The 27,403-nt window shown below is 37.0% G+C and overlaps 1 protein-coding gene across 1 annotated transcript; it reads left to right on the top strand.

The window, feature by feature from the left end:
• The first annotated feature begins 1,023 nt into the window (after positions 1 to 1,023).
• On the top strand, positions 1,024 to 25,992 carry LOC125226718 (formin-like protein 4). Its single transcript, XM_048130796.1, has 5 exons — positions 1,024 to 1,602; positions 6,045 to 6,145; positions 20,129 to 20,200; positions 21,712 to 21,822; positions 22,168 to 25,992. Exons 1-5 carry the CDS (start codon positions 1,404 to 1,406, stop codon positions 22,573 to 22,575), a joined length of 891 nt encoding a protein of 296 aa, XP_047986753.1. The 5' UTR covers positions 1,024 to 1,403; the 3' UTR covers positions 22,576 to 25,992.
• Positions 25,993 to 27,403: the final 1,411 nt, after the last annotated feature.

The following is a 27,403-nucleotide window of genomic DNA, read 5'->3' on the forward strand; positions in this document are numbered from 1 at the left end:
GCGTAACCCGAAAATGTTGAGGTTAATCGACAGGACGTATGGGCAGTTTAGCTTTGAACTGATTGCGTACATAATTTAGGAGGGGTAAACTGACTTTTTAAACTTTATTTAGGCGGCTTGTAAACTTTTTGGGTTAATAATGAAGTTTTTTTGTATATAATCCTGTAACTTAATAATATACATTTCGTCGGTACGATGTAAGATCGATTTTTAAAAAGTTCTCCAAAAAATTTGTAGTTGGGAATTTATTTTTATTAAAATGTATGTAGAAAATTATAAACTATAGTTCCAAAGATTCAGTGGTGATAACAATACTTATGTTGTGAAGATTTCAAGAACCCGTTAAACTCGTGAAGCATTTGATTGAATGATGTAGACTCTCCTTGGTTAGGCCTTTGCCCGCATGTGGTCATTTAAATATGTTGACAAAATGAAGTTCATTCAATCCTTTCTTGCCAATGAATGCATGTGTCCCGACAATAAATAAAAATTAGCTACACTTTTCAGGCTAAGGACGGTCGCGCTCGAACGTCATGACTCGTGGCGATTTGGGTCACTGCTGTGTCGAAGGATTCAATAAAGTCACACTTTACCCCACAGAGCTCACAATGTCCAAGCAACAGGTAAGATATAAGCTTACCGCCTCTAATTGTCAAATCTCTTTACGCGATTGCTGAAACAGATGTCGTTGAATATTTGAAACAAAAAAACAAGTTCTTATCATTTGCATGATATCTCGCAATGTTTGCGAAAGCGCTTGAAACATGAAACCAAGTTTAAGTTTAGCGTGATTAGAGAAAGTGTATACTAATTAATAGTGCAAAGTATTGATCAATTGTTTGAACGTGATTCTAAATATAAAATTCCGTTGGGAAGACAAACTTCGCGCGCAATACGGGCGCAGGCAGGTAGTGTGGGCACGCGGTCGAGGCGCGGCGGGCGGGCGGCGGCGGCATATCGATTCCGCAGCGCCTTCAGTCGGCGTCCGTCGAGCGCCGCGCTGCGCCGAGCCGCCGGCGAGCGGGCGTCGCCCCTCCCTCGGCCCGCACCCTGCCCCCTCCGCCCCGAGTCCACCGAATCTCTCGTCGCCCGTCGCCGGCAAACTCGAACGACCTCTTTCCGCTAACTAACGTCGCACCGCGCCCGCCAGCCGCCGCGGAACTACGCTCGATCGCTAAGCGACTGACTTTTCCAACTAAATAATAATAACTTGATTTCGCATCGTGTAAAGAGAAACTTTTGATAGTATCCTAGCAACGTGGGAGGATGTTTGAGAGTGCGTTGTTATGGCGTAGGTTCTAAGATCAACGTGGTCGGTAGTTCGGTGGTGGTGCGAGTGATGTGGTGTGCGCGGCGGCGAGCATGGTCGGCGCGGGGTGCGCGCGCGCCGGGCGGCGCGTAGGATGGACTGCTGCAACTACGAGTACCGCGCGGGCGGGGGGTACGCCCCGCCCGGCTGGGAGGGCTACGCGCCGTACGCGCCGCTGTACGCGCCGTACGCGCACGGCTACTACGCGCACGCGCATCACGACCCCTACGCACGCTACTACCGCTACGACTACCCGCACCACGCACACCATAATGACCATGTCTCACCGATGGGTTGGTATCTTAGCATTAATTAACATTTTGCTAAATTAACTATGTAAGTAAGTAGATTAGAGTTCATGTTGGCAAAAAACATATCTAAACCAAACTTTAAGGAAGAATTCAAGTAAGTCCATAAAACATTTATGTCACTATGCGAAAATATAAATAAATATGATGTAAATTCAACACTAATAGGTACTCGTATTTAAAGGGTTTTTGAGTTGCAGGCATCCATATGTCACGGTGACTGCTTACTCATCTCGTTGATATATGTGGTCAGAATACATATCTTTTGACATTCAAACGTTCTTTTTCAAAATAATGCAGCTGATTGGTAGTTTCGCATTTCATTTAACCTTGCAATTTCACTACTTAAAGGTAATTTTTAATTTATCATTATCTAGTAAATTAAATACATACAAATAGTCACATTAGGTTGGGACTAGGTAGGTAATAGTAGGTATACAAAGTTAATTTACCAAATTTAAATAGGTACGCTGTCATAATACCCTTCAGGTATCCTAATTCCTTGTAGTTTTAATAAGCTATAAACCTAATGAAATTAATGAACGATGTTTAATTAATGTACTAGGTAGGTGAATCCATACTAATATTATAAATGGGAAAGTGTGTGTGTCTGTTTGTTTCTCCGTTTTTCACGGCAAAACGGAGCAACGAATTGACGTGATATTTTAAGTGGAGATAGTTGAAGGGATGGAGAGTGAATTTTTGTATAATTTTCGAATTTAAAGCGAGCGTAGCCGCGGGCAAAAGCTAGTGATTTTATACATAAGAATACTTCTGACCCATATACGAGGAGTTTAAACAACAATGCTATTCTTCTAATAGCTTTAAAGTAAAAGCAACGTGTAGAACGTATACGGTTATCCTTGAAACGTATCCTTGTCACAAGTCGAGGCTAATCTAGATAGCGTTGCCGCGAGCTGTACTGTGACGACCTTCAAGCGAAGCACTAAATAGAAAACTAAACGCAATTTAATTTTAATGCTAGCTAGTGACAAGATGGGGTTAAATATACACACGGATTGCATCTCAACTGCATCCTTCTATAGGAATTACACGCCGAATGTATGGCAAAAGCAATCTCGACGTACAGTTACCATATAACTTGCAGTTGGTTTACAGTCCTATGTGTCGGCCCTTTTTTGTATACCTACCCTACGTTTTCGTCCTTAATTTTATGAAAATACCTCAACATTGAAGTTTAATTTGCTGAAATATTAAATTCAGACCCCTGAATTTTCATTTATTTAAATATTGAGAAACAGTCTTATAAAACATGTAGGTAAGTATATAAACTAAGAACTATATATTTTTCTAAGTAATGTAGAGGTCATATAGTTTCTTATACGATAAATTTTATTTTGATGGTTAATTTTACCTAGCGTGTTTTTGTAAAAAAACCTTTGAATTAAACTTTAGAAGAGCAACGATTCCAACCACTTTTCTAAAATATCGAAATTCAACGGCTTTTGATAAAAGACGTTTAGTTGTTGCCAACATATTTCGAAATGCGTTTGCAAAAAAATATTTATTAAAGTTTATTCAGTTATTTATTTGGGCTTACTCTCGATGTATATTTTCTAGGTGTATATTTTCTCTCGGGACATTTTCGATAGTAGCTACTGCACCCATAGCTATCTGATTGAAAGGAAGCCTTACAATGGACTACGCTACATGTTCTTTAGATTTTCTTGACCTTCCGCCGCTGACGACGCAAAAATATGCCAACTATTTTAACTCTGACTAAATATAAACCGAAACTTTTCTTGCTAAGTGACTCTTTAAATAGACCACGTTATATTCTTCATACGTGTACAAAACTTCTCCACTTGTTGCTAGTAACAAATTACAATTGCCGCTGTCATTTGGTATGCCCATAAACACATCCCGAGAGTGAGTCTGTTAGTACGCTCAATTTGTTTACTAATACGAGACATAGGCATCCGAGCGCGTGCTAACGTCGACGGCATTCTGTACGAAGAATGAAGTTTGAATTTAATGTTTACGTTTGGGCGGATTTCTCGGCGACCACGTCACGTGTCGATGTCGGAGGGCGAGCTGGCGGGGGACGCGCTACAGGTGGTCGATGCCCCCCTGTCCCCCCTCTGGCCCCTCTCGACGCGATTGATCGCCTGCACAGCCACTCTACGTATTGACCGGGCAGCTACCACCCGTGTCGCGATTCGCTGCGAACTTCGTATACATGCTACGTGAAATATACCGCCTTAATGTTTGCGGTGCTGGAAAACAATGCTCCACTTAATTATCGATCTAGCTACGGCCAATTTACTCCCACTACTTTCGAGACGGGTGAATCGAGTATATCGGTCATTTTATATGCTACAGCTAACATAGTTTGTACATGCAAATAGTACATTCATGGTTACATCTGATATGTACAATCGTAAGAAGATAGACGAAAGTTAATACTGTTAGGTAATTTTTAATAATCCATATCAATTTAGATTTATATTGAATATCGATCGATGGTGATGGATCATAGGCTTTTTGGCAATTTGACTGAAGCAATTGTGACAATGCTAGTAGTCATATATTATATTTTTTTAAATATTTAAGTGCTATTTCGAGTAAATTGGTAGGTTGACAATTAGTTACATATTTATAAAGGACGTTTGAGGACTTAATTTATTAAAGACGATTATTGCGTCTAATTTCACCGAACTATGACTAGTTCCTATAAAAAAGAAAGAAAATTTCAGCATGAAAAAGTATTTAAAGTAGACTGTATATTGTCATAGGCGCCTGTCAGATGGCAGTTTACTTCCCGCCCCTTAAAAAAACTCGGGTCAGCGATTAATAAATATGTAGATGAAGGTTTTCACGTAATTTAACGTGGCAGATAACAATTTGTATTATAATTTCGCGCCAAGGAAGACATCAAAAAGGTGTAAGGATTACGCATTTTTCGTTCCCTGTTTTTATGTGTAATTAAATGCTTTCCTCGTGTTTTTATAAAGAATGTGCTAGGGCTCAATGTTTCTGCAGCTATGTTGATGAATAAACAATTTAATATTAACTTGTTGTACATTTAATAGTACATTTCGATACAACTCCGAAAAAAAGGAGGAACGACCGAAGGGAGTGTTTTAAATCGACACGAGTTACGAATTTCCTTTTCGCACGTGTATAGGTAATTCCACGGAGGTTGAAGTGAATGATAACACACACAGCTAAATGAAGATTAGTACTGATTGCAAAAAAATGAATGAATGAAATGAGTGAGTGAATGTAAAAAAACTATCAATATATTTTTGAAAAACATTATTATTTATTGATAGACTTATGATTAATGGTATTAAAAGCAGTAATGGTATTATCCGGTGAACTTTATAGCTCATATGAAATTTCACTTCCAAATAATTATTCAGCTATCGATATATTTTGTATCGGAAGGATGTCCCTATGTTAATTGACGTTATTGCTACTGCGACTTCTATGTCTGCTAATAAGTAATGAAAAAATAGGTAAACACCATTTTAACAGCTACGATGATAAAATAAGGCAATCTAATAACATATCTTTGATTTCTACGATTAATATTACAATCATAATCTGACAATTAATTAATCACATACGAGATATTTTATTTTCTGTTTTGTTTGAAAATTATTCTATAGACGTAATTCTTAACAAAATAGTCAATATATAAACTTTTTGGTCTTTCTTGCAATTCACTGTTGAATCTGCAGTCGGTACACGGTAAGAACACTAATTTCAAAATCTCGTTGTCTTTACATGACAGTGTTATAGTGTGCGTGGCCTCAACTGAGTTGAAACTACCTATATCGTACGACGTTTTTCAGTACAGATGGCCTTCGAAGTTTCAACCTGACATTATAATGAAATAATGAATCATTTCTCGTACTGGTGCGTAAAAAAAACACCATCTGTACTGAAAAATTACTAAGTGCATACAATTGTCGTTTTTGAACTGAAAAAACAACCTAATTGCTGCAGGCTGCGTGCGTTGTTAACTTGTCACTAAACTTGAACTTTAAAATTTTGTTTATTATCATTAAGTGTTGCTCCACATTTCTTATCCTTACATATTGTCAAGAATGTACAAGTAGAACTATTAGTAGTCATATAGTAGGTATAAATTTAAATAAATGTAAAATAATTTTAGTTCTACATAACACTGCTGTATTTCACACTTCAGCTCGATAGACTCCCCTTTGATGAGTTAATTCATGCATTGGCCGTGGGTGTCGAAGATCTCGACTGTGGGATATGGGGTTGAATATTGGTGTAGACAATAGACTAGCAGTATGTCACTGTCATTATCTTGTTTTCTTTACACCCCTTGATAGCTGAAAGTGGCACTGAAACTTGAGCAGTTTATGTGCTCTGTCTACCTCTTTTAGGAATACAGGTGCTATTAGTAATGTAATTCGTGTACGTTGTTGCAGACTACGGTGCTTACGCGACGAAAGAAGCGCGCGTGCGGCGCGCGCTGGCGCGGCGAGATGCGCGCGCGCTGCCGTCGCAACACCTGCCTCTTGCGCCTACGGTGAGTTTTACCACAGAATATATACAAGTACATACAAGTACAGAATGCTCACTTCTTTGATGTTCACAAAAAGCCGCCATTATAGATTCTTATCTACATTAACAAACGGACCGCACGCGTGCAGCACACAGCAGACAGTTGAATTATATTGCGCCGCGCGAAGGTCGTCGCCAATGAATAGGCCACGAACTCGCGGCTGCCGGCATGTACTTGTAGCGCAGCGATAGTATCGCGGAGTGAGCCACCCACTCATTCGGATCCACTGACTCGGGAGTCCGGGTCTTTTTTGTCGGTGGTTTTCGCTAGATACCTATAATTACGAGTATCACCATGTCTTGGCTACGCTCGTGAGGCGTAGCGCGTGCTGACACGGAGGATTCAGAATGTGTTAAACATAAAAAAGTACCAAGCTAAAAAGTAAAATGAGACAAAAGTGTCAAATTATGATGATGATGGTGATGATTAGATTAGATCTTGCTGTCCCTCATTAGGGGCATAGGGCTCTTAGAAGGATTTCCATTGTTCTCGGTCCGACAAGGCCTCCTTTTCCACCGTGCGCCTCCAGGTAGTTCGTGGGCAACCTCTACCCCAGCTGGAATATTCCAAGTCAGCCCTTGATTGGACAGGTTGTTGTTTGGCCTTCGTAAGATTTCCGCAAAATGACAAAGAAGGGCATATTTTTATTTTGTTGTCGATTTCACTTTTTTCTTATTTCTGGGCATTTTTGCATTTTTTATACTCAGAATTATGAACTCGATTCTACTAGGAGACAAAAAATGTCCCAAAATTTCCATAGGTATATTTTTTGTCTTCCTCTGAGTTACGATCAAACAAGTTGTATGAGAAATTGTAACTCAGTGGAAAAAAAATTGCGAGACATTTTTTTTCTCTTGCGGAATCGAAAGAGCTATATTTCTGGTCAGGCTTTACATGACTTGGTTAGAATACTGATCTGTCAGTGTCGTCGTCGTCGTGTCAGAGAAGTTTTTGCTCGAAGAAATGTCACTTTAACAATGACAGATCGGTGTCGTATTGGTGTAACTTATTTGCAACTGTCAAATCAAAATAATATGTCCATGTCACATCAACTTGATATTATCCCCTGGTTATAGAATGAGGCAAATTTTAGTTTATTTTATTTTATTTAGTTTTACTTTATATTTTATGTTCCTGAAAATCAAATTATATATTGGTAAGCTACTTTTGATACTTAGCAAAACTATATGTTTGGTAGGTATTCATTACACAAAAAAATAGGTCAAACAATAATCAATGCTCTACAGAAATAAATTACAAATTTTACTAAATAAAAATTACCTCATAACTTTATAAAGTCATTACTTACCATCATACACCATCTTTTACAACAATAGGCTAACTGCAGACATCACAACCCCTAAGCAAAAATATTAAATGTACGAGTGAAATCGTCACACGCGCCAGCAATATGTAGGTCAGTGTCGGCCGCCCTTTATTAGCTCTCCATTTATTATCAATCATACGCGCCTCTTTACACCGATCCCCAATTTGTATTCAAGCCTGGTGCGGCGGTAAAAGTCTCGGACATTCTGTCTGTCTCGATCCGAATCAAATTCTAATTCAATCGCTGAATGGACTCGCTTTACGCTTAGTTCACAGTTGTATTTAAAAGAGCGGGACGCAATTGGATTGAAATGTATGTAAATAGTATTGAATTGATATCGTATTACGGTTAAATTATAAATAACAGCTTGATCTAAATCTAATATTTGACTTAAGTAACTTATGTCAAATATTAGATCTAGACATAATATGAGTCGGATATTTCAGTGTGAAAAATGACGTTCGAAATTCAAAAACGTACGTACCTTTTACTCATATCTAAATGAAAACGTTTTGAATGAGGCAGTAAGGATTCTTCGCGTAAAATATTATATCAAATTTAGTTTAATATGTATAATCTTATTTCGCTGTAGATACGCCTAGGAAAATTAAATTAAATCCGAGTTGATTATTGCTGAATAAGGGCCTGGTTCAGTTGTCGTATCAATTTTATTCGATAAACATTATATTGAAAATTCTTAGTAAGGTTTACTAGGATCGTAGATCCAATTTGAAATTATTATACTTTTGACAAATTGAGGGTTGTCCATTATCATAATACTAGCTTATGTCCGCGGCTTTCCTCGCATTAAATTCGAAAATTACGGAATGCTTCATACAAACTTCCAACCCCCATTTTAGGGAATTAGGGGGTTAGAAAGAGATGAAAAGTAGCCTATGTCACTCTCCGTCCCTTCAACTATCTCCACTTCAAAAATCACGTCAATTCGACGCTCCGTCTTGCCATGAAAGACGGACAAACAAACAGTCACACACACACTTTCCCATTTATAATATTAATATGGATATCTGACGTTTTCCTGTGCATTTAAATGCACAAATATTGAGTGATTACACAGCCGACATTTTACCGAAATTAACGTATAAAGCTTCATATTTTTCGTCCCAGAACCGTTAAACCGCCACCACAAACATCCCAAAAGGCACAGGTAAATGCCAACGATTTAATTTCGCGGTATCGAACTGGGAAGTCAATGGGCGCGGTAATGGAGCGACGTTCATTGACTTCTGACTCTTCATGAATGATCGCGCGCGACTAAAAGATATTCAATTCATTTTATATTGATATTACTTGTTTTGAGTACACGTGGATGTTAATAGCGGTACTCTGTATACAACGTGTTTCCGGTATCACTTAAAACCTCAGACACCCCAACTGATTTTTATTTTTTTAAACTCATCTAGAGTATTCATCTTTTAATCTGATGGTTATTTTTTTTTAAATTGAATTTTTAATTTTCTGTACAGCTCTACTCGACTTTAAGCTCTACACTCAATAAAATAATTGCTAACTACCATCATAAACCATAAAACTATTTATTTGTGTACGTTACTGCAACGACATAAGGTTTACCAATAGACAGCTATTTAAGATGTCACTGTAAAACACTTTAAAGCTTTATCACAGTTAACTTCAAATTGGACAGGTAATCGCAGTAAGCAAATTTAAACCCAATATTCAAAATGACAAGGTTGTAATTAGGTACGAATTCAATTTGTTATGACTTATGATAATCATTAAGATTAAACTGACAAACAACGTCAAACTCGTAGCGGAAAAAATAATCGTCCAAGTAACCAGCCAGTATTAATACCCCCAAATACTGAAAAAGGTAAACAACCTCTAGCAATGCGATATACACAATGTTGTATTACGAATACAATAGAATAGGCACATAAAAAATAACTAATAATACTAATTTAAACAAAAATATTACCCCCATCAAGATATCTCAATCGATTCTACTCTCGATTCTGAACAAACGGTTTTCAGGTTTTTAGTGTTAAGTGAAACACGGTGTATAAGGTCAAATCAAAAATCAAATTAGTCATGGATATTTTTACGGCTGAGAGTACTCCGCTCCTGGGGTATATTTATGTATGAAACATCATAGGTTTTGTTATGTTTCTTTGGAGAAAACTAGGAAACAAATTTGCTACGTTATTTTATTTATTTATTTATAAGATAATTAAATAAGACCTCTTTAGACACTGACGACACTGTTAACGTGACATGGGAGACAGTGTTAAACATCTTGACAGGTAGTTACATTATAGGGGATGTTTATTTAGAAAATAAGTTATAATATTTTATTTGTTCGGTAAATGAAAACAAAAAAATCATATGAAATTTTTGTTTTAATTTCTAGTGAAAAATGTTTTGATGTTAATTAACGTCCCTTAAAATATCCGTGACTAATTAGAAGAACACCTTATTAGAAGAAACTGACTGACTGACACAATAGCAACGCACAGACAAGCCGCTGGTCCTAGAGATCCCAAATTTTGCACGTAGTTTCTTACAAGATGTAGAGGAGCATTAAGAAAGGATTTTTCAAAATTCACCTCCTAAGGGGGTAAAATGGGGGTCCAAAGTGTATGAAAAAACAAGATTACGAACGCGGGCGAAGCCGCGAGAAAAAGCTAGTAACACTATATTAAACGCCGAAGTTGAACTGATTGTTGGCTAGATATTTGGTCAAGTTGTAGTTTTGTAGCTAATAAGTGTTGTTGGCATTCAACGACACTTGGCTATTCATGGCCCGGGACTTAACGATATTCAAATCATTTTATATCGAAATTACTTGTTTTGAGTGCACGTGGATGTCAACCAATGATTTTCGTATTCAAAATAGAGAATAATTTTTGGAAGGACATGTCAAATCTGTTATATTATGCGAAAAGTTACCTAGTAACTACTTTATACGGTAATTTTTACTTTAATTTGTGGCTATTAGCTACATTTTTGATCAAATTAGATGAAGTATTCAATTGACTTTTGACTTCATGAATTGTCTCTCGGGGCTACGATCATTTATATCGAAATTACTTATCTTACATTTATATACATACTATAGTGAGACTCGTAAAATCACCGTCTGTAAAGGCCAGGCGAATTTTTAACGTACATCACGCCTACGCCTAACATAATAGACACGGTCACGTCCTAAACATTTCACGGCACATAAAAAACCGTACGAACTAGTGGCGGGAGATTCGCCGGTTAACTATCGAGCGAGAGGCGGGCCCACGTGACTTATCGATCAGCGCCCACGACACGACACGCGGAAAAATCAACCGCTGACAGCTTTCCCCCCTCCCGCCGGTCCGACCCTACCCCTCCACCTCCCCATCCCCTCATTAGCGCCTTTGTGCCGCTCACTTGTCTAGAAACATGATGCCGTAATGATACCACTTTTCACTCAATTATTTGGTCGCACTCATTATTGGGTGACGAGAGGGCGGATAAGTTTTATTGTTGTTTAATTATCAATGTTAGCGAGCATTGGGACATTTGTAGTACCTTCATTAATGTCGAGGATGCGAAGCAGCTACTTACATTAGTTTGGTTTTTAACGGATGACCTTGGAAGCACGCTGAATTGAATCTGATGCCAGCATGTTGCTTTCCAACCTAGTCAGTGTTTTTCTTATAGCGCAAAAATATAAATGTAATTGAAGAAAAAATACAGCTACCTTTTTCGTAAATTTTTTTCACAAAAAAATAAGTCAGGCACGCATGGTAGCTCGATAAATGATAAAACGTCAGCCCGTCCTTTTCGCACTATTCGTAAGTACGATAGATCATTTATCGCGCGACCATGCGTGCCCGCAAGAACCAAAATGATTTGCTTTCCCGCCTTTTTATTTCTTTTAATTAAAAAATAAAAGTATTTTTCTGGCGAAAATACGCATAGCTATTTAAGACACCTAATTGTAAATAGCCGCGGTCCCAACCGTCCCAACATTAAAATAACAAATAAGGGGCATTAGGGCAATCCCGAAAGTTTTTCGGTACTTATGTGCGAAATGTCATTTGATATTTGTCAGTCGCTTTTCGGTGAAGGGAAACATCGTGAGGAAACCGGACTTATCCCAATAAGGCCTAGTTACCCTCCGGGTTGGAAGGTCAGATGGCAGTCGCTTTCGTAAAACTAGTGCCTACGCCAAATCTTGGGATTAGTTGTCAAAGCGGACCCCAGGCTCCCATGAGCCGGGGCAAATTCCGGGATAACGCAAGGAGGATGATGATGAGGGTAATTCCGAAAGTCGTCTGATTACGAAAGTCGCATAAAAATCACCATTATTTCCATCATATCAAGATTCCCCTTTCGGAATTACCAGAGCATTTCTGTCATTCGGAAATACCCTAAGGCACCTTACTGATCATCTGTTTGAATGTTTAAATGACCTATACCGGCATTTGACATGGCCAGTTTAAGTATTTAAAAAGTTTGGGACAATAATGGAATTTGTAAGTATGCAACATAATGTATATTTTATAATGTTTTTAGCTCTCTATGCACCGCACAACAATATTTGACTGTGGAATTCAATAGTATTCGTCCCAATTCGAATTTCAATACACGTTTGATATTAGATCTAAAATCGATATCGATCGGCTATTTATATCAGTGTCAAAAATTAAGATTTTGTTTGAAGATTTTGCTTGTGACAGTCTGTGCCATTTCCATGTTTGTTCGAATAGACATAACCTCTTTGGTCATATAAAAACACGTGTTTATGAACTGATGTTGGTGGTACAGGTGTATTAAGGGTTTTACGAGAGGACAGGCTGGACTCTTATTGTGGACGTGTAAGTGTCTCTAGTGCCTCTTAAACTGACACCTGCTCTATTTGAGACGTGTTGATATCAGTGACATGGCTCATTTCTAAAGACACATATTTGTAAGTGCTTGTGTGAATGTGTTTTTTTAATCGTATGTGTATCAAAGCGGTCATAGAGTATATTGAATAGTATGGTATAGAGTTAAAAGTCAAGATTTTCGAATGCAGCGCCATCTATTATTAAGTTACGACAACTTTTCATGTGATTTTCCATGCCTAAATTGCCTAAAGGTTCCTTTTAGAACATAAAGCATGTGGACCCTTTATACGTGGAACGCCACATATTTATGGCGGTTACCTATCAAAAAGTCGAAAATTGTAATGTCGAATATTAGTAGCCCGAAAACGCTTCCCATTTTATTAATTGGCCTAAGTTTTGTTTGCCCGAAAGTACTTTTCCCCTATTATTATTTTCCCGATTCTTATTTCGCTGTAATTTTGTTTCGCTTATGATTCGAATCTACACTTATTAAAATTCCTAAGAATCAATTGACAACTACTTTTTGTCGCGTAAAGTTTTTATTCCGAAATATTATTTAACCGCTATATCAAAAGTTCGGAATTCGAATTAACACTTATTAAAATTCCTAAGTGTCATTTGCAAGCAATTTTGTATGGCGTATAGTTTTATAATTCGAAATATTATTAAGCCGCTTTATCAAAAGTTCAATAAATCCTTAATTTTCTAACAAAAGTTTGTTCCCGACCCTCACGGTCGCAGTTCTTACTTGACCTATGAGGCCTTGCCATAAGAGTTTGTGGCAAAGGTTTGTTTCTGAAGGGTCGCAGTTCTAACCTAACCTAACCCACTTTCTTACAAATGTTTGTTTCTGTGAGGGTCGCAGTTCTAATCTAACCTAACCCGCTTTTCTAGCACATGTTTGTTTCTGTAAGGTCGCAGTTCTAACCTAACCTAACCCACTTTTCTTGCAAATGTTTGTTTCCGTGAGGATCGCAGTTCTAACCTAACCTAACCCACTTTTTTAGCAAATGTTTGCTTCTGTATGGTCGCAGTTCTAACCTAACCTAACCCACTTTTCTAGCACAAGTTTGTTTCTGTATGGTCGCAGTTCTAACCTAACCTAACCCACTTTTCTAACACAAGTTTGTGTCTGAATGGTAGCAGTTCTAACCTAACCAAACCGACTTCTCTAGCACAAGTTTGTTTCTGTATGGTCGCAGTTCTAACCTAACCTAACCCACTCTTATGGTAAGGGTTTGTTTCTGTATGGTCGCAGTTCTAACCTAACCTAACCCACTTTTCTTAGCAAGTTTGTTTCCGTGGGAGTCGCATTTCTAACCTAACCTATTTTTTTGTAATGTTTCTATAAAATTATATTAGGGAAAATGACATTTCGACGTCGCGTATAATAGCATCGGATTTATGAAAAGGTAGTTAACGAAACGGTTGTCAAATGATAAGATTGGCAACCGTTCTTCTGGTTATTGAGTTTCTATAAAATGATATTAGGGAAAATGTCATTTCGATGTCACGTAGCATCGGATTTATGAAAAAGTGGTTAACAAATTGGTTGTCAAATGATAAAGTTGGCAACCGTTCTTCTGGTTATAGAGTTTCGGGAAAACGATAATGTGGCATAGCAAACTAGCGACATTTTAAAAATATGGTTAACAATGTATTTGGATTATAAAAATTCTGTCAACCGTTTTCGGACAAGTGATAATCGGACAAAGGATTTTCGAAACATCGATATGTTACCATTTATGGCGGGATTTCTATCAACCAGTCACATTAATATGTATTTGAACGCTAATTTATTTGTCAAAAAAGATGACATTAACGAAATTTACAATTTAATACATGTAATTAGCCATAGAATGCCGTTCGCTAGTTTGCAGGTGGTACAGCGACATCTAGCGAAAATTTTGGACATCAAAAAATACTTATACATTTTACGACAACAAGTCATTACCCAGTTTGCGGGGGTAACACTGACATCTAGCGAACAACTTGCACTACGACATATAATTGTTTTTCACGCCTTCTATCGTTAATTTTCCTAAACATGTCCAAAGTACAACGGATTTACTATTTCCTTTGACTGAACACACCGTGAAAGCGGTAAAAGAATTTTTTGAACATATACAATCGTTTTTCAATAAAATACATTGAATTTTTAACACATATTTTAAAATACATTAACAAATATTTTTTTTAAATAAGCAGATTATATTAAATGTATGCAATAATTTTTTAAAGGTCATGACGGCTGTAAAGGACAAAATACAGAAGTGAATATTTACTTATGGAGTAACATTTATTTATACTGCTTTATGTATAACCCAAATCAATAGTGATTTACGTATTGGATTAAGATTTTAACATTACATAGATATTTAAGTAATGGTAGAACAGTGACCGCTAAGATCAATACAGTATGAAAAACTATAGAATCATCTCATTCATATTTTTCTTTTATTTGAAACAAGTACACGCTTTTGCATGAAGTACGAAACGTACATGAAAGCATAGTCAAATTATTGTAAAAACAACAAAGCCAGGTGTCAAATTACAAATGTCCGCGCGTGCATATAAACATGCATTTAATCTCTTAATACCGCCCAATACATTCACAACTTTATTTTTAGAGCCGTACGGTGGCAATCGCCGAAGAGCCTGGCCAACTGGCCTAGTTGAAATGACAATCATTGACGCTAGACGCCGATCGAAACGCAGTTTGGCTCTGTCTCGCCAATACGAAAGAGCGACAGAGCTAGCTAGCTACGATAACGATATTATCGTAAGCGTTTGTGCATTTGGCTAGGTACCTGTAACTGATCCAATTGATTTTGTCTACAGCGTGTAGGCCGCGTAGCACCGTAGCACCCGGCGTAGCGATAGGACAAATTGGACTAACGAAGTTGCGCTATATTCGCGATCGAACGTACACCGATACGGGAGGCCGGGAGGTCGATTCACTCAAGTCAATGCTAATGTTTGAGCTCTTTTTGACATCAGTCGTCAGTACTCGCTTGTACAGAGTGTATTTAGATTGGGGTGTAGTGAGAGCAGCTACCAAAACCCGTACTGCTATGCGAACACGGCCTTAGATGACCTTCCCTCGATTTCAAATAAATGGGGATCGGTCATTTTTGGATTTTTTTTATGTGACGATTCCGTTCCTACACAGGATCAAAAACTTGTAACTAACATAAGTATGGTAATAAACTCAATTGCTAATTGCATGGTGGTATAACGCTGTAATCAATAAAATCATTCAAAGTTCGAATTTCGCTCTGGCGCGCGCGTAATATGAGTTTCTGGAATCGTATTTCTATTAAATGAGCAAGGTTTCTTACATTTAAAACGGATGATTTAAAAATAGTATCGTGTTTCAGATTTCGTTAATATATTCACTTATTTTAAATGAAATCAGACAACAAATCCAATATTACTAATATATTAATCACTGGTTTGTAAGTTTCTTTAATACGTTGACTCAATATCCGAATTGAAATAAATTTTGTACTTAATACTATTTTTACATACATATTTACCTATATATTTGTATCTAATATAAAACAGTCACCTTACAGTGTACGATACTTTCTTCGGAAATCCTTAGCGAAGGTCGTCAACATCGCAAAAAAACATACCTATGAAAATATGTGAAGTATTATTCGAAGGAAGGAGGTCTGTTTGTATCTCAGTGGAACGTAACTTTATATTTCATTGTAGAATTGACAATCTCGGTATTCGAAAATTAAAAGTCTCAGTATTAAAATATGTCGATGAGTCAATTTTTTTAAATCCTTCATGTGCACACGGCATGAAAACTTGTATATAAAATTATGTAAAATCCCTCGAAGGAAGAAGCTCGTACCTCAGCATGTATTATCATGTTTCAGCATTAGAGTCAATATGTTTAGCGAGCTGGGATGAGGGAGGAAAGGTCGCGACCCGCCGGATCGATGTCCATCACGCCGTGCACTGCGGGTGCAGCGCAGGCTCATCCTATAACCACACTAGTTTTTGCCGCGCCTGATAAAAGATAAGACCAAAATTTCAATTTAAGTAAATTGCATACATAAATTATCAGGCGCTGCAATTTTCCGGGGTTGGAGTGATATCATTTTTACGCGCGATGAGAACACACATAGAGAGAGACACTGCAGACTGACAAATTATTATTATTAAGTCGGGGTCTCTAAAATCAGCAGCGGTATCATTGTTTTTGTCATTTACATAAACTGTTAAAACATGACAGCCATAGTGACATTGGTGACAAATAATAAACAGCCGTCAGTCATAGCCCAACACTGAGAGGATTTTGAATAGTCTTGTAATGTGGCCACGAAGGCCACCGAGCCTCTAAAGCACCTGGTCACAGTAAGATCCCTTAGGGCCCGCTTTACATATTTTACATATTAAAAGACAACAATTAATTTGAAAAAAAAAACACAAAAGTAAACTTTTTTGATCAATAGGTTATAGGAAACTTTTTTGTAAAAATGATATCTCGGTCTAAATTCATGCTGATGATATTGATGAGATCGCTGGAACGTCAACAGTTTAAATAACCATCAAATAATTATAAAAAATAGATATTAGAACCGTTACAGTAGATATATATTTCTCAATGTGTGACGTCATATTTAAAAGGAATAAATAAAAATCTAGGAAATAAAATTCACTTTTTAGCAGCCTTGTGAATGTTGTGATACCTACCTACTTATACCAAGCGCGTCCCCAAGTCTTTAAACAGAAAGGGGAAACTTTCTCGCCCCCTTAAACTATAAGTAGGTTAAACTATTGGTAAGGAATCCATTTTAAAATTCCTTAGACAAGGTATTCGCTATTCTTTTCGATATTTAGTAGATAGGAATATAATTTAACAATTATATCATGATGCGCTGGTAGCCTAGCGGTAAGTACGTGCGACTTTCGTTCCGGAGGTCGCGGGTACGATCCCCGGCTTGCACCAATGAATAATGGTATGGATTTACGTTTGCGCGCGCGACTCCATACATCTACCTCGACTTAACAAATACGGATTGTGAGTACGCAACACGAGCCAAAGGATCAGGAGATGCTGGCAATGACATAGTTGACGTTCACCGGACGATGACAATATGAAACTAATCTTTGCTTTCAACAGTTTCAACATATCTAAACCAAAATACCTTCCACGATAACAAACAAAACATTTTAAACGTACCGATTAAAATGATTTAAAATCTTCCTGTCTGAAAGTTCGGATGGCCAGGTAATTTACAGCGTGTTCCTTCCGTATGAAAATGAATGGAAACCCTGTCGGGCGAGGGCGCGTACTCGAGTGAATCGATACGGGCCGCCAGTGCGCCATCGGCGTGTGGCAGACACGTCCCGTCTGTTAGCGGGAAAATACGATATTCTGCAACGTGTCATGAAAATATCACTTTCAATTCAAGTCGTTCTGTCTTAGTACCTATATCTTATTCGAACATATACTATTTAGTGGCTCTGTGAGCTGTAGACCTTCGCTACAATTGCGACATGTTTAGAAAACGTAAAATTTGACAATTTGACAATACTTAGTTTTTGTAATTATTATGACAGTCAAGTAACGATAGTCCTAAGCGCCATACAGTCATAAAGTTATTTATTTCAATATAAAAAAACTGGATTGTCAAAAAAAAAATATGGTTAATCTGATTGGAAAATTTGATGAGAAGCGGTTGAGAATTGCGACCTGTGAGAGGAGAACATCTGGACATACAAAAAGCAAATTGAGTTAATCCGTACATCTAGGCTGTAGCCACAGTATAAAAAAGAGTACTATCGTACATTATGGCTATGGCCACTCCCGCTTCCCGCTGAAAGTGCCGCCCACCTCCTCTTGATTACCTCACAGTTACCATATTTCACTCATACAAGCATAGCGCGCGTTCACCTACCCGAGCTTAGACTGTGTGCTAGGAACGCGCCTCTTTCATATATTTGATCGCCAGTGTCCGAGGTGTGCTGTAACTGCGGTCAATTAATACCTATATGTTAAGAATATGTAACGTTTAATGCCAATTATCAAACATTTTCAATTTAAGCTGTATGTCGTAATATACGAGTATTAAGATATTGTATTTCAAATACTACACTCGGAAATTGAAAAAGATTGATTAAAGCACTGTTTACGTTTACTAACCCTTATGAAGTCCTAATAAGTACTTTTTTCATAGGTAAATGAAAGGAAAAATTGATAAATTCATACTTCTGGTATGACTCGAACCTGCGACTACGACTTAACTTAAAGTATTTTTCCATTAATTTTGTATTATCGCTCACAGACGTTTCAGCGTTCCAAAAAATAATTGGCAGTCTGTGAAACAAAGTAGAAAAACACTCCTTTGAAACAAGTACTTACTTGCAAAGTATTTTTTAACTTTGAGAACTTAATTTTCAAGGAACGACTTTCCTCAACGATTTCTTCGAAAGTTTGTTTTCACAAATCATTTTATGAGCTTCCATACCTTTTGAGAAGCTTTGAAAGCGATCGTTTGGTTTGATTTTGTTTAACTTTGTTATTGTTAACGTTTAGTTATTTCATGGCCATGAATTTCTTAAAAAATGGTTTTACATACTGAATTCGCAGTCTAGCCCTTGATGTTGCACAGTTAAGTGATCCCCATGCGAACAAATTACCTACTAATCCAGAGGATCACTAAGGTCTTTAGACACTAGAGAGTTTGTTAAACATATAATTAGTTACTACATCAGTGCACTGAGAGAAAATACAACCAGTTTTTATGTTCGTTCAACAAGTTTTTTGGTTAAAATAGCGCCTACGTGCTCTTTGGTTCAAACAACAAGCTACTTGTCATTTGAATCGGCAATATATTTGAATCAACAAGTCGATTTTATAAAAACAACCTGACACATATTGATTTAAACATACGTTTGGCTGATTCAAACGGATAAACTGCAACAAGTCGAACTTGTTAAATTCACAATGCAAATTTCTCTCAGTGTGTGCGTAGAATAGCGCTCTGATACTTTGCACGTTGTCAGAAGCTAAAGAGTTGAGTTATGTGTGGCCAATGGCGTTCAAATATATGAAAGAGGCGCGTTCCTACGCACACAGTCTAAGCTCGAGTGTGTGAACGCGTAGCATGTTTGTATGAGTAAGATATGACAGGTAGACTGGTCGCGTTTTTGACAGACGGTAACTGTGAGGAGAACATGATAATGCACGTAAAATATTTTAGGTTTTCTTAATTACCTACCTATTCTATTCAAATCTTTGAAATAAATTGAAAATAAAATACTTTACACCACACCAACTGATAAAGGCTTTCTTTGCTATTCTAAAACAGATAGCAAAATTGCATTTTATCCACAAGAGTGCAAAGTAATTTCATACAAATTTTAACTTGATGTTTAAAGCTGGGTGTTGGAATTCACGTATAAATGATGAATTTGAATCATAAACGTTAAATAAATTGATTTTTTTTATTTATTTTGATGTTTTACAGTTCACATTTTCATAGTCTTGGTGTGGTGAAAAATTTTGTGTTTCACTCGGTGGCAAAGTTTGTTTAACCTTCGTGCCTTGATACCCTCGCAACGCTCAAGATTCCACTTTTTAAACCACTCGCTACGCTCGTGGTTCAATATTGGAATCTTTCGCTTGCTCAGGTATCAATATTGGCATGTGCGGTAAAACAAATAACTATTATTTTAAATTGCGAATGTGTGCTTTTTTGATTGATAAAGTCTTCTTAAGACTTACATACTTATTATTTGTTTTATTTTCAGCCTCCTTTAGAACATGGGCTGAGCAATCGCGGCTCTTCATACTGTGAACCGCAAATGTGGTCACATTATCAGGTAAATACCTACTTAATATTACTACATTATACTCAATTAATTATTCTTTATTATTCATGGCTGTAACCTTTTCGCCGCTATTTCAAAGAAGTAATAAAGGGTCAATATCGCCATGTCAAAACTTGCACGAACACAATCTGTATACAAGTTGTAGCTTTTGGAACATGAAATGTACTATCAGATGCAAAAGTGCATGGCGAATTTATCTATGAATTCATTTATGATTTCTCCATGCAATTTTGCAGTTCACTGTACATTGACTTTACATCAAGTCAATGGCGGGGAAAAGACCACATTCTGACAGTAATAGACTAGATCAGATTTTTAACATTAAAAAAATGCATTTTCACGATAGTTTTTACCTATACGTAGACACATCGATCGATGCCATCAATCGTCCAGAACCAGTAATTTAGCATCCATCCATTCTCCTTGCGTTATCCCGGCATTTGCCACGGCTCATGGGAGCCTGGCGTCCACTTTCATAGCTAATACCAAGATTTGGCGCAGGCACTAGTTTTTACGAAAGCGACTGCCATCTGATCTTCCAACCCGAAGGGTAAACTAGAGCTTATTGGAATTAGTCCGGTTTCCTCACGATGTTTTCCTTCACCGAAAAGCGACTGGCAAATATAAAATGACATTTCGCACGTAAATTCCGAAAACTCATTGGTGCGAGCCGGGGTTCGAACCCGCGACCTCCGGAACGAAAGTCGCACGTACTTACCGCTAGGCTACCAGCGCTTACCAGTAATATAGCATATCCTCTTTATTAATAGGTATTTACATACATACATACAATCACGCCACTATCCCATAAAGGGGTAGGCAGAGCACATGAAACTACTAAAGCTTCAGGGCCACTCTTGGCAAATAAGGGGTTAAAAGAAAACGAAACTGTGGCATTGCAGTGACAGGTTGCCAGCCTCTCGCCTACACCACAATTTAACCCATATCCCATAGTCGCCTTCTACGACACCCACGGGAAGAAAGGGGGTGGTGAAATTCTTAATCCGTCACCACACAGGCAATATTTATTAATAGGCAGGTATTTAAGGGCTGATTTAGATTTTAGACCTACGAATTCTCGCATACGAGTTTCATGAAATTGCGGCATTTGATTGGTTGACTGATTTGGATCTAACATCAGTAGTCAAAATCATATGCGAGGTCAATGATGTCGTTGCCGTTAAATAGTATTCAATGTGTTGAAGTTGTAATAAATGTACACGTACATACACATACTTAAATTCACGCCTGTACTCCCAAAATGGATAGGCAGAGCACAAACTGCTCAAATTTCTGTACCACTCTCAGCAATCAACAAGTTGAAAGAAACTGAAATTGTGATATATTATGTACCTATTGCTGTGTCACACACACGACTATTGAACCCAAATCCCACAGTCGACTTGTACAATACCGATAGGAAGAAAGGCGTTAGTGAAATTTTTACTTTGTCATACGGTAGATTTTCACATAATTAATATTTTTTGTTGTCACATTTCCAGATGGGAGCGATGAGCGGTGGCTGGGGCGGTGGCGGGTCGGGCACGTGGACAGCGCGAGGCACGTGCGCGCGTGACCTTCCACGCTACCCGCCAGACTGCCGGCCGCTCAAGGTGCAGTTCTTATACACTACATAATATATATTTGTCTATGGACTAACTTGTATTCATAGAAGAGATTGAGGCAAAGAGAGATCAGTGTGCAGGGTGGCTAGCCGAATGGCACAATCGCTCACGAAACGCTCACGAAACGAAGCGCTAGTAGATATCTATCTCTATCGCGCTTGCGTATTGGCGCGACAGAGCCAGCGGCGTATCGCTTTCGTTTGGCGTCGGAGAAATGCCATTCGGCTACGGGGCCTGATCAGCTTTCATATTTCGAGACCCTTAAGAAACATTTTATTTTCTTTTGACTATTTGTACCAATGGCTATTAATCAACTGAATTATGCTATTTCAGGGACCCCAGCTGCATCTCCAAAGTCAAATGTGCGCTTCCGAAGGGCGATCGACGCCTTACCCTGTGTATGAAGACTCTCCGTACAGCGGGCAGAACGGGCGCAAGCAAAGTCCCGCGCCGCGCTGCGGGCCGGCTGCGGAGCGCGCGCGCGAGCGCCTCTCCGCCGAGCCCCGCCGTTCGCCGCCGCCCGAGCCCAGGCCGCCCGTAGTGCCTCTACCTGCGTTTCAGCAGGCCTTCGGCTCCACAGAAATTGGGAAGTTTGCCGAGGCATTCAGCCGTACGGAGGTCGTGCTCGAGGACGCCTCAGAGAGCTTCAGCTACGAGGCCTTCCCCGAGTGGGACGCTCCCGAGCCGCAGTGGTCCTCCCAACCCGCCGCGCGAGAGGTCAAATGTGAAGACACCCTCTGAGCTGTCTTCACTCTAGTGCTAATTTTGGGCGTAAGCCGACTAGGTAATTAGACAATGTTTAGTTCCACCACCTTGTTGCCAAATGATTAGAGATGGAGTTCGATTTCTTAGAACTTTAGGATGTGATACCAAATTTACAAACGTGTACGAATAATGAATCGGCGGGTAAAATAGTGGTGTGTCGTTTAATTTATATGATCTAGCATAATGTTATCATTCCCTTTGACTAGTTTTAGACTCACCTTAATGAGATGAACAAAGTAACTTACTGATAAAGGGATGTAGGGATTAAGGTACTGCAATGCATAGTAGAACAAATAAATCATGACTAAATGTGCCTTTATTCGGAGAACCCGGCCCTAGCGCGCCCCCGCCCCCCGCCCGCAGCGCGCCGGCGTGGATGACGTCATACAATAGCAATTATTGGGACCAACGTTTAGACAAATATACACCACCCAGTCGCGTACACGACCGATGCACACATGCACTCTTCAGCAACGTTGTTCTGTACTCAGCAGGAACATTTCAACAGCAGTTAGGTTAGGCAATGATCATCTCTGTACTTCTATAATCCTATAGAACTAATATAGGAAAATAAAAAAAGACGAAACAATTGTAAGACATTTAAGATGACAACTTATTTTGATATGGCGTAGAAAATGATCTTGAAAATGTGTGGTCAAAAAACGTTTCAAATATTCGTTCTGGGCAAATCGAATGGAGGGGGGCTCGGGAGATGCCGCGCGAGACTATAATAAACATTCGAAATTATTCAGGAAAATATAAACAAGTCATGTATGTACGTAGGTATATTTAGGTAGTTAAATTTGATAAAATTTTTGAAGAGATTTCACACTTATGAATAAAATGGCTTTTTAATTAAACGATTAGGGGTCCAACAACATTCATGTAAAGTTTCTGATATCATTGCTCTTATTTTGTCAAAAATGTCAAATTTTTATTAGGATTGATTCCAATAATGCATTAATTATTGAATACGTTAAACTCTCTGTGATATATTAATTTTGTTGTGTTACTTCTAAATTGTACGTGTTTACTGTTCAATTGTAATTATAGTTCCTTTATTATTTGGTACGGATTTGTTAGTTATTTCGCACATTTAATTGAAATGTTAGTAAACTTTAAAGAAAGTTTCGTAACAGTATTGTGATTAAGTCGTTACTTCGTTACATAAAACTTCTGAAGTTGTTGATTTCTAAGTTGATATGTGCCACTATAGTTGGATGTATGAACATGTTCTTGTAAGCTCTTTAACCGCTACCGAGTCGTAGTTTTTCGCCCTTATTTGAACTTGCGTAAGTTTACTTATTTTAAAAGTTCACAACGAATGAAAATTCGGCGTTTTGATAAACCAGTAATGTCAAAGGCTATTGTGAGTAAAGTGTAGGTTTAAACTACAATGACAGAATCCCATACAAAAGACAGTAGCACGTAAGCTAGGCGCCGCGCGTCGCCGGTAACCACCTTCTTCCAGTGGTCTTCGTCTAGTTAAACAAATCTTTGTGTACCAGTATTTTTGATCTCTTTCGACAAAAAAAACAGCAAAATTAATGGAGTGCCTTACCTATTTAAATATGATATGAAATTAGGATGGATGAATTTTATTCTAGCATAATTTGATGAAACACCATAATATAATAGCATAATAAAACTTCCTTGAAACCGAGTAGGTATTTCTTTAAATAGTAGATAATATATTGTAATGAATTTAATAAAAGTTATTTAATAATTATACATATAATTAATAACATAAATATGTAATAAAATAATTATGGTGTGCACTATTATTTGAAAGAAAATATATTTACGAAATCTATTTGTTATTTTGTAGAAACGTAAGTAATTCTCTACTAACTTGATTGCGTATCTTATGCTAGTAGCCTATACCTTCCATTTATTTCCACTCTCTTTAGAACCGTCTAGCTAAATACATTGTAGTTATGTCTATAACTGAATTGCATGTGAGAAAATCTGTGAGAACCTCATATTGCACTTTAAAAAATTACGAGGCTTGTTTGATTTACACATTTTACTTAAAAATAAAATGAAATATTGATGGTTTCAGTTAGTGCAACCTAATAGCTGTTTGTGCGTTAGATACTGATGTTTGAAAACAAATGTACTATCGAACCAACTGAATCGTGACCCACCATAAACTCATTTTTTCCAAACCGTCTTCATGTAAGTAGATCGAAATTCGCTTGCAGATACGGTTTTCTAGGTGACGAACTTGTTATAATTTTATTAGACACTGACATGTGTGTAGTGACATAATTTAGTTAGTATTTAAAACGACCTAAGTGCATTATAAGCGAAAAACCTCACAGGTTTGAAAAATTCAAACGAATTATCTGCCAAGTGGGTCATGAATCAGTTGGTTCGATAGTAAAAAAAACGACAGACTTTTTTTTATACGCATAATGCTTGTTTTATGTTTGGTTTATTTTAGCTTTATTTCAATGAAGTCCTTTTAGAAATGCTTGATAAAATATTAATGCAAGTCTGGTAGAAAACTGCTCCCATTACTTTGAACTCTGTATTAAAAAAGTTTATTAAATCTAAATGTAGCCTGTGCCACATGATGTGTATATACAATATATACATTTCCCTAGATAGTCCTATTGTTATATGTTTATATTAGGAATGTCATTTTTACTATAGCGAGTGTAAAAACTTATTGAAATTAGGTGTTCCACATTAGAGCTTCCTGATCGATTACTCCATGATTTGTCTACCATCAGAGTTAGTTGTGTGTCGTTCCCAAATAGTGTTAAAATGTATCTTTATTATAAATATCACATTAAATTTGATGGAGCTGATTAATGAGCATATCTAAATTTGATTTTTTTTGCGTTGCTTTTATATTGTTAAAGAACCTCAAAATATGATTAAGAAAAAAATTGCAGTATACAACATTTTGAATTAATATTGTCATTTATTAACGCGATAGCTCATGAAATAAAATTATGAGCTCATGAAATAAAATAATGGAAACTGATTATATCGTGTACCTAATTATATTGAAATGATAATATTACGAGTAGGGATGTAAGTAACATCCCATTCCGAACCTTTTATTTGTACACGTGCACCGTGTATGTATTAAATTGAATTATAAATTAATTATACGTTATAAGTTTCCACATTTTATTTCATTTTGAAACGTGCAATGAAAGCCTTAATTTTATGAATAATTTAACTGAAAAAGGTTAAATAATTTAAAGCAACTTTTTTGCTAAAACGACTTTGTAGGCATTATTTGTTTCGAAATTACGACAGGTTTCAAACAAATTAATTATTAAATTTTATTTAATAATAATATACAAAACAGTTTCTACTATAATTTGGATCAGTTGTAACTTGTAAAGAATATTAAATATGATGATAATACATCAATATTGCTCAAACTTGAAACTACATGAATTAACTTAAATCATCTTTATTACTAGAGCAGTTAATTCTTTATTCAAGGTCAAATTACTTTACCCACTAGATTGCGTTTTTAAAAATGACAAAACACGTAGCTAGTTATAAATATTGCCATAATTTCTTATCATGATCAGTTATTAAAATCGAATTAACCCTTTTATGATTTGCTTTAAGTATTAGAATTAAAACAAAATTAACATAATTCTAAATTGAGTGCTTTGAAATTAGAACCTTTTCCAAAATTACGTTGAATACAAATAAACTAAGATAACACCAAATAATGACCTATAAATTCTCTGGAACACGTTAATCAATTGTTTTATTTAGGTATGTAAGAACATATCTATTGCTCCGTGACATGATTTTAATATGACATAGTGTATTTAATACTGCTAAGTCAGAGTCAATCGAAATGTGAAAATCGATACCTGTACATAAGTAACAATGGATAAAACAACGCGTCAGAAATGTCTGCCATCCTCAAATAATCTTCCATATAGAGATTCATCTTCATAGCTCTCAGTCGAAAGCATCTTCTTCTATTTGATTTTATTTTAGAGACATCTGACAATCGTTTTACTTTTTGGCTTGTTCTATGTCTTATGTATCGCTCTTCAGTATCCAGGGAGAATAGAGGTCTAATCTCCATATCAGTATCGTTGCGACAGAGGCAGTTGCGTTTCGTTAGCCAGGGGGTGTGAACGTTTGTAATTTTAGCTAGGATGGCTGTTATTAACATAACATTTGTAGACAATTTTGACGCGTAGTCTAATACATTTCTTTTGACGGTGACGATTTTTTAATTGTTCTGATCATGCTAGACAATCTGTATTCAAGCGAAGTAACAATTGCTCTTACTGAGCATCTTTTTTTTATATTTGGTCAACAAAAATTTAAAATTGTTGTCACAGTTAGGTACTGAGAAGGGATTTTGTAAGCTAGTTATAATTATCACGTACCTTGTAAATACTTATTATATTTTAAATGTTTCACTCATATCATTCTAGAGAAACAGATTTATTAGAAAATTGTAAGGTTTTAAATTCATGACACTGATATGTTTGATTTATTAAAGTGGATTTACTATTTAATAAACATATTGTACCTACATGATAATTGGTTTTTATTTCTTTTCACTATATTTGAATCAGGTATATCCTTGGTTCCTTGTCGGAAGAGGTAAGGTACACAGCTTTTAGCTATTACACGGCTTAGCCCCTGAATTAGTCTAAGGCCATTTTTGAATTATAAACTTCTTTGAAAAACGGCAACATGCTATTTTAAAATACTTACACACACGAGAACTTGGGAATATTGTGGCAATGTAACATTGACCAGATTTAAAATCAATAAAAAGAATTCGTAGACATATTAATGA

The sequence above is a fragment of the Leguminivora glycinivorella genome, chromosome 5, assembly GCF_023078275.1.
Source record: "Leguminivora glycinivorella isolate SPB_JAAS2020 chromosome 5, LegGlyc_1.1, whole genome shotgun sequence".
Taxonomy (NCBI): Eukaryota; Metazoa; Arthropoda; class Insecta; order Lepidoptera; family Tortricidae; genus Leguminivora; species Leguminivora glycinivorella.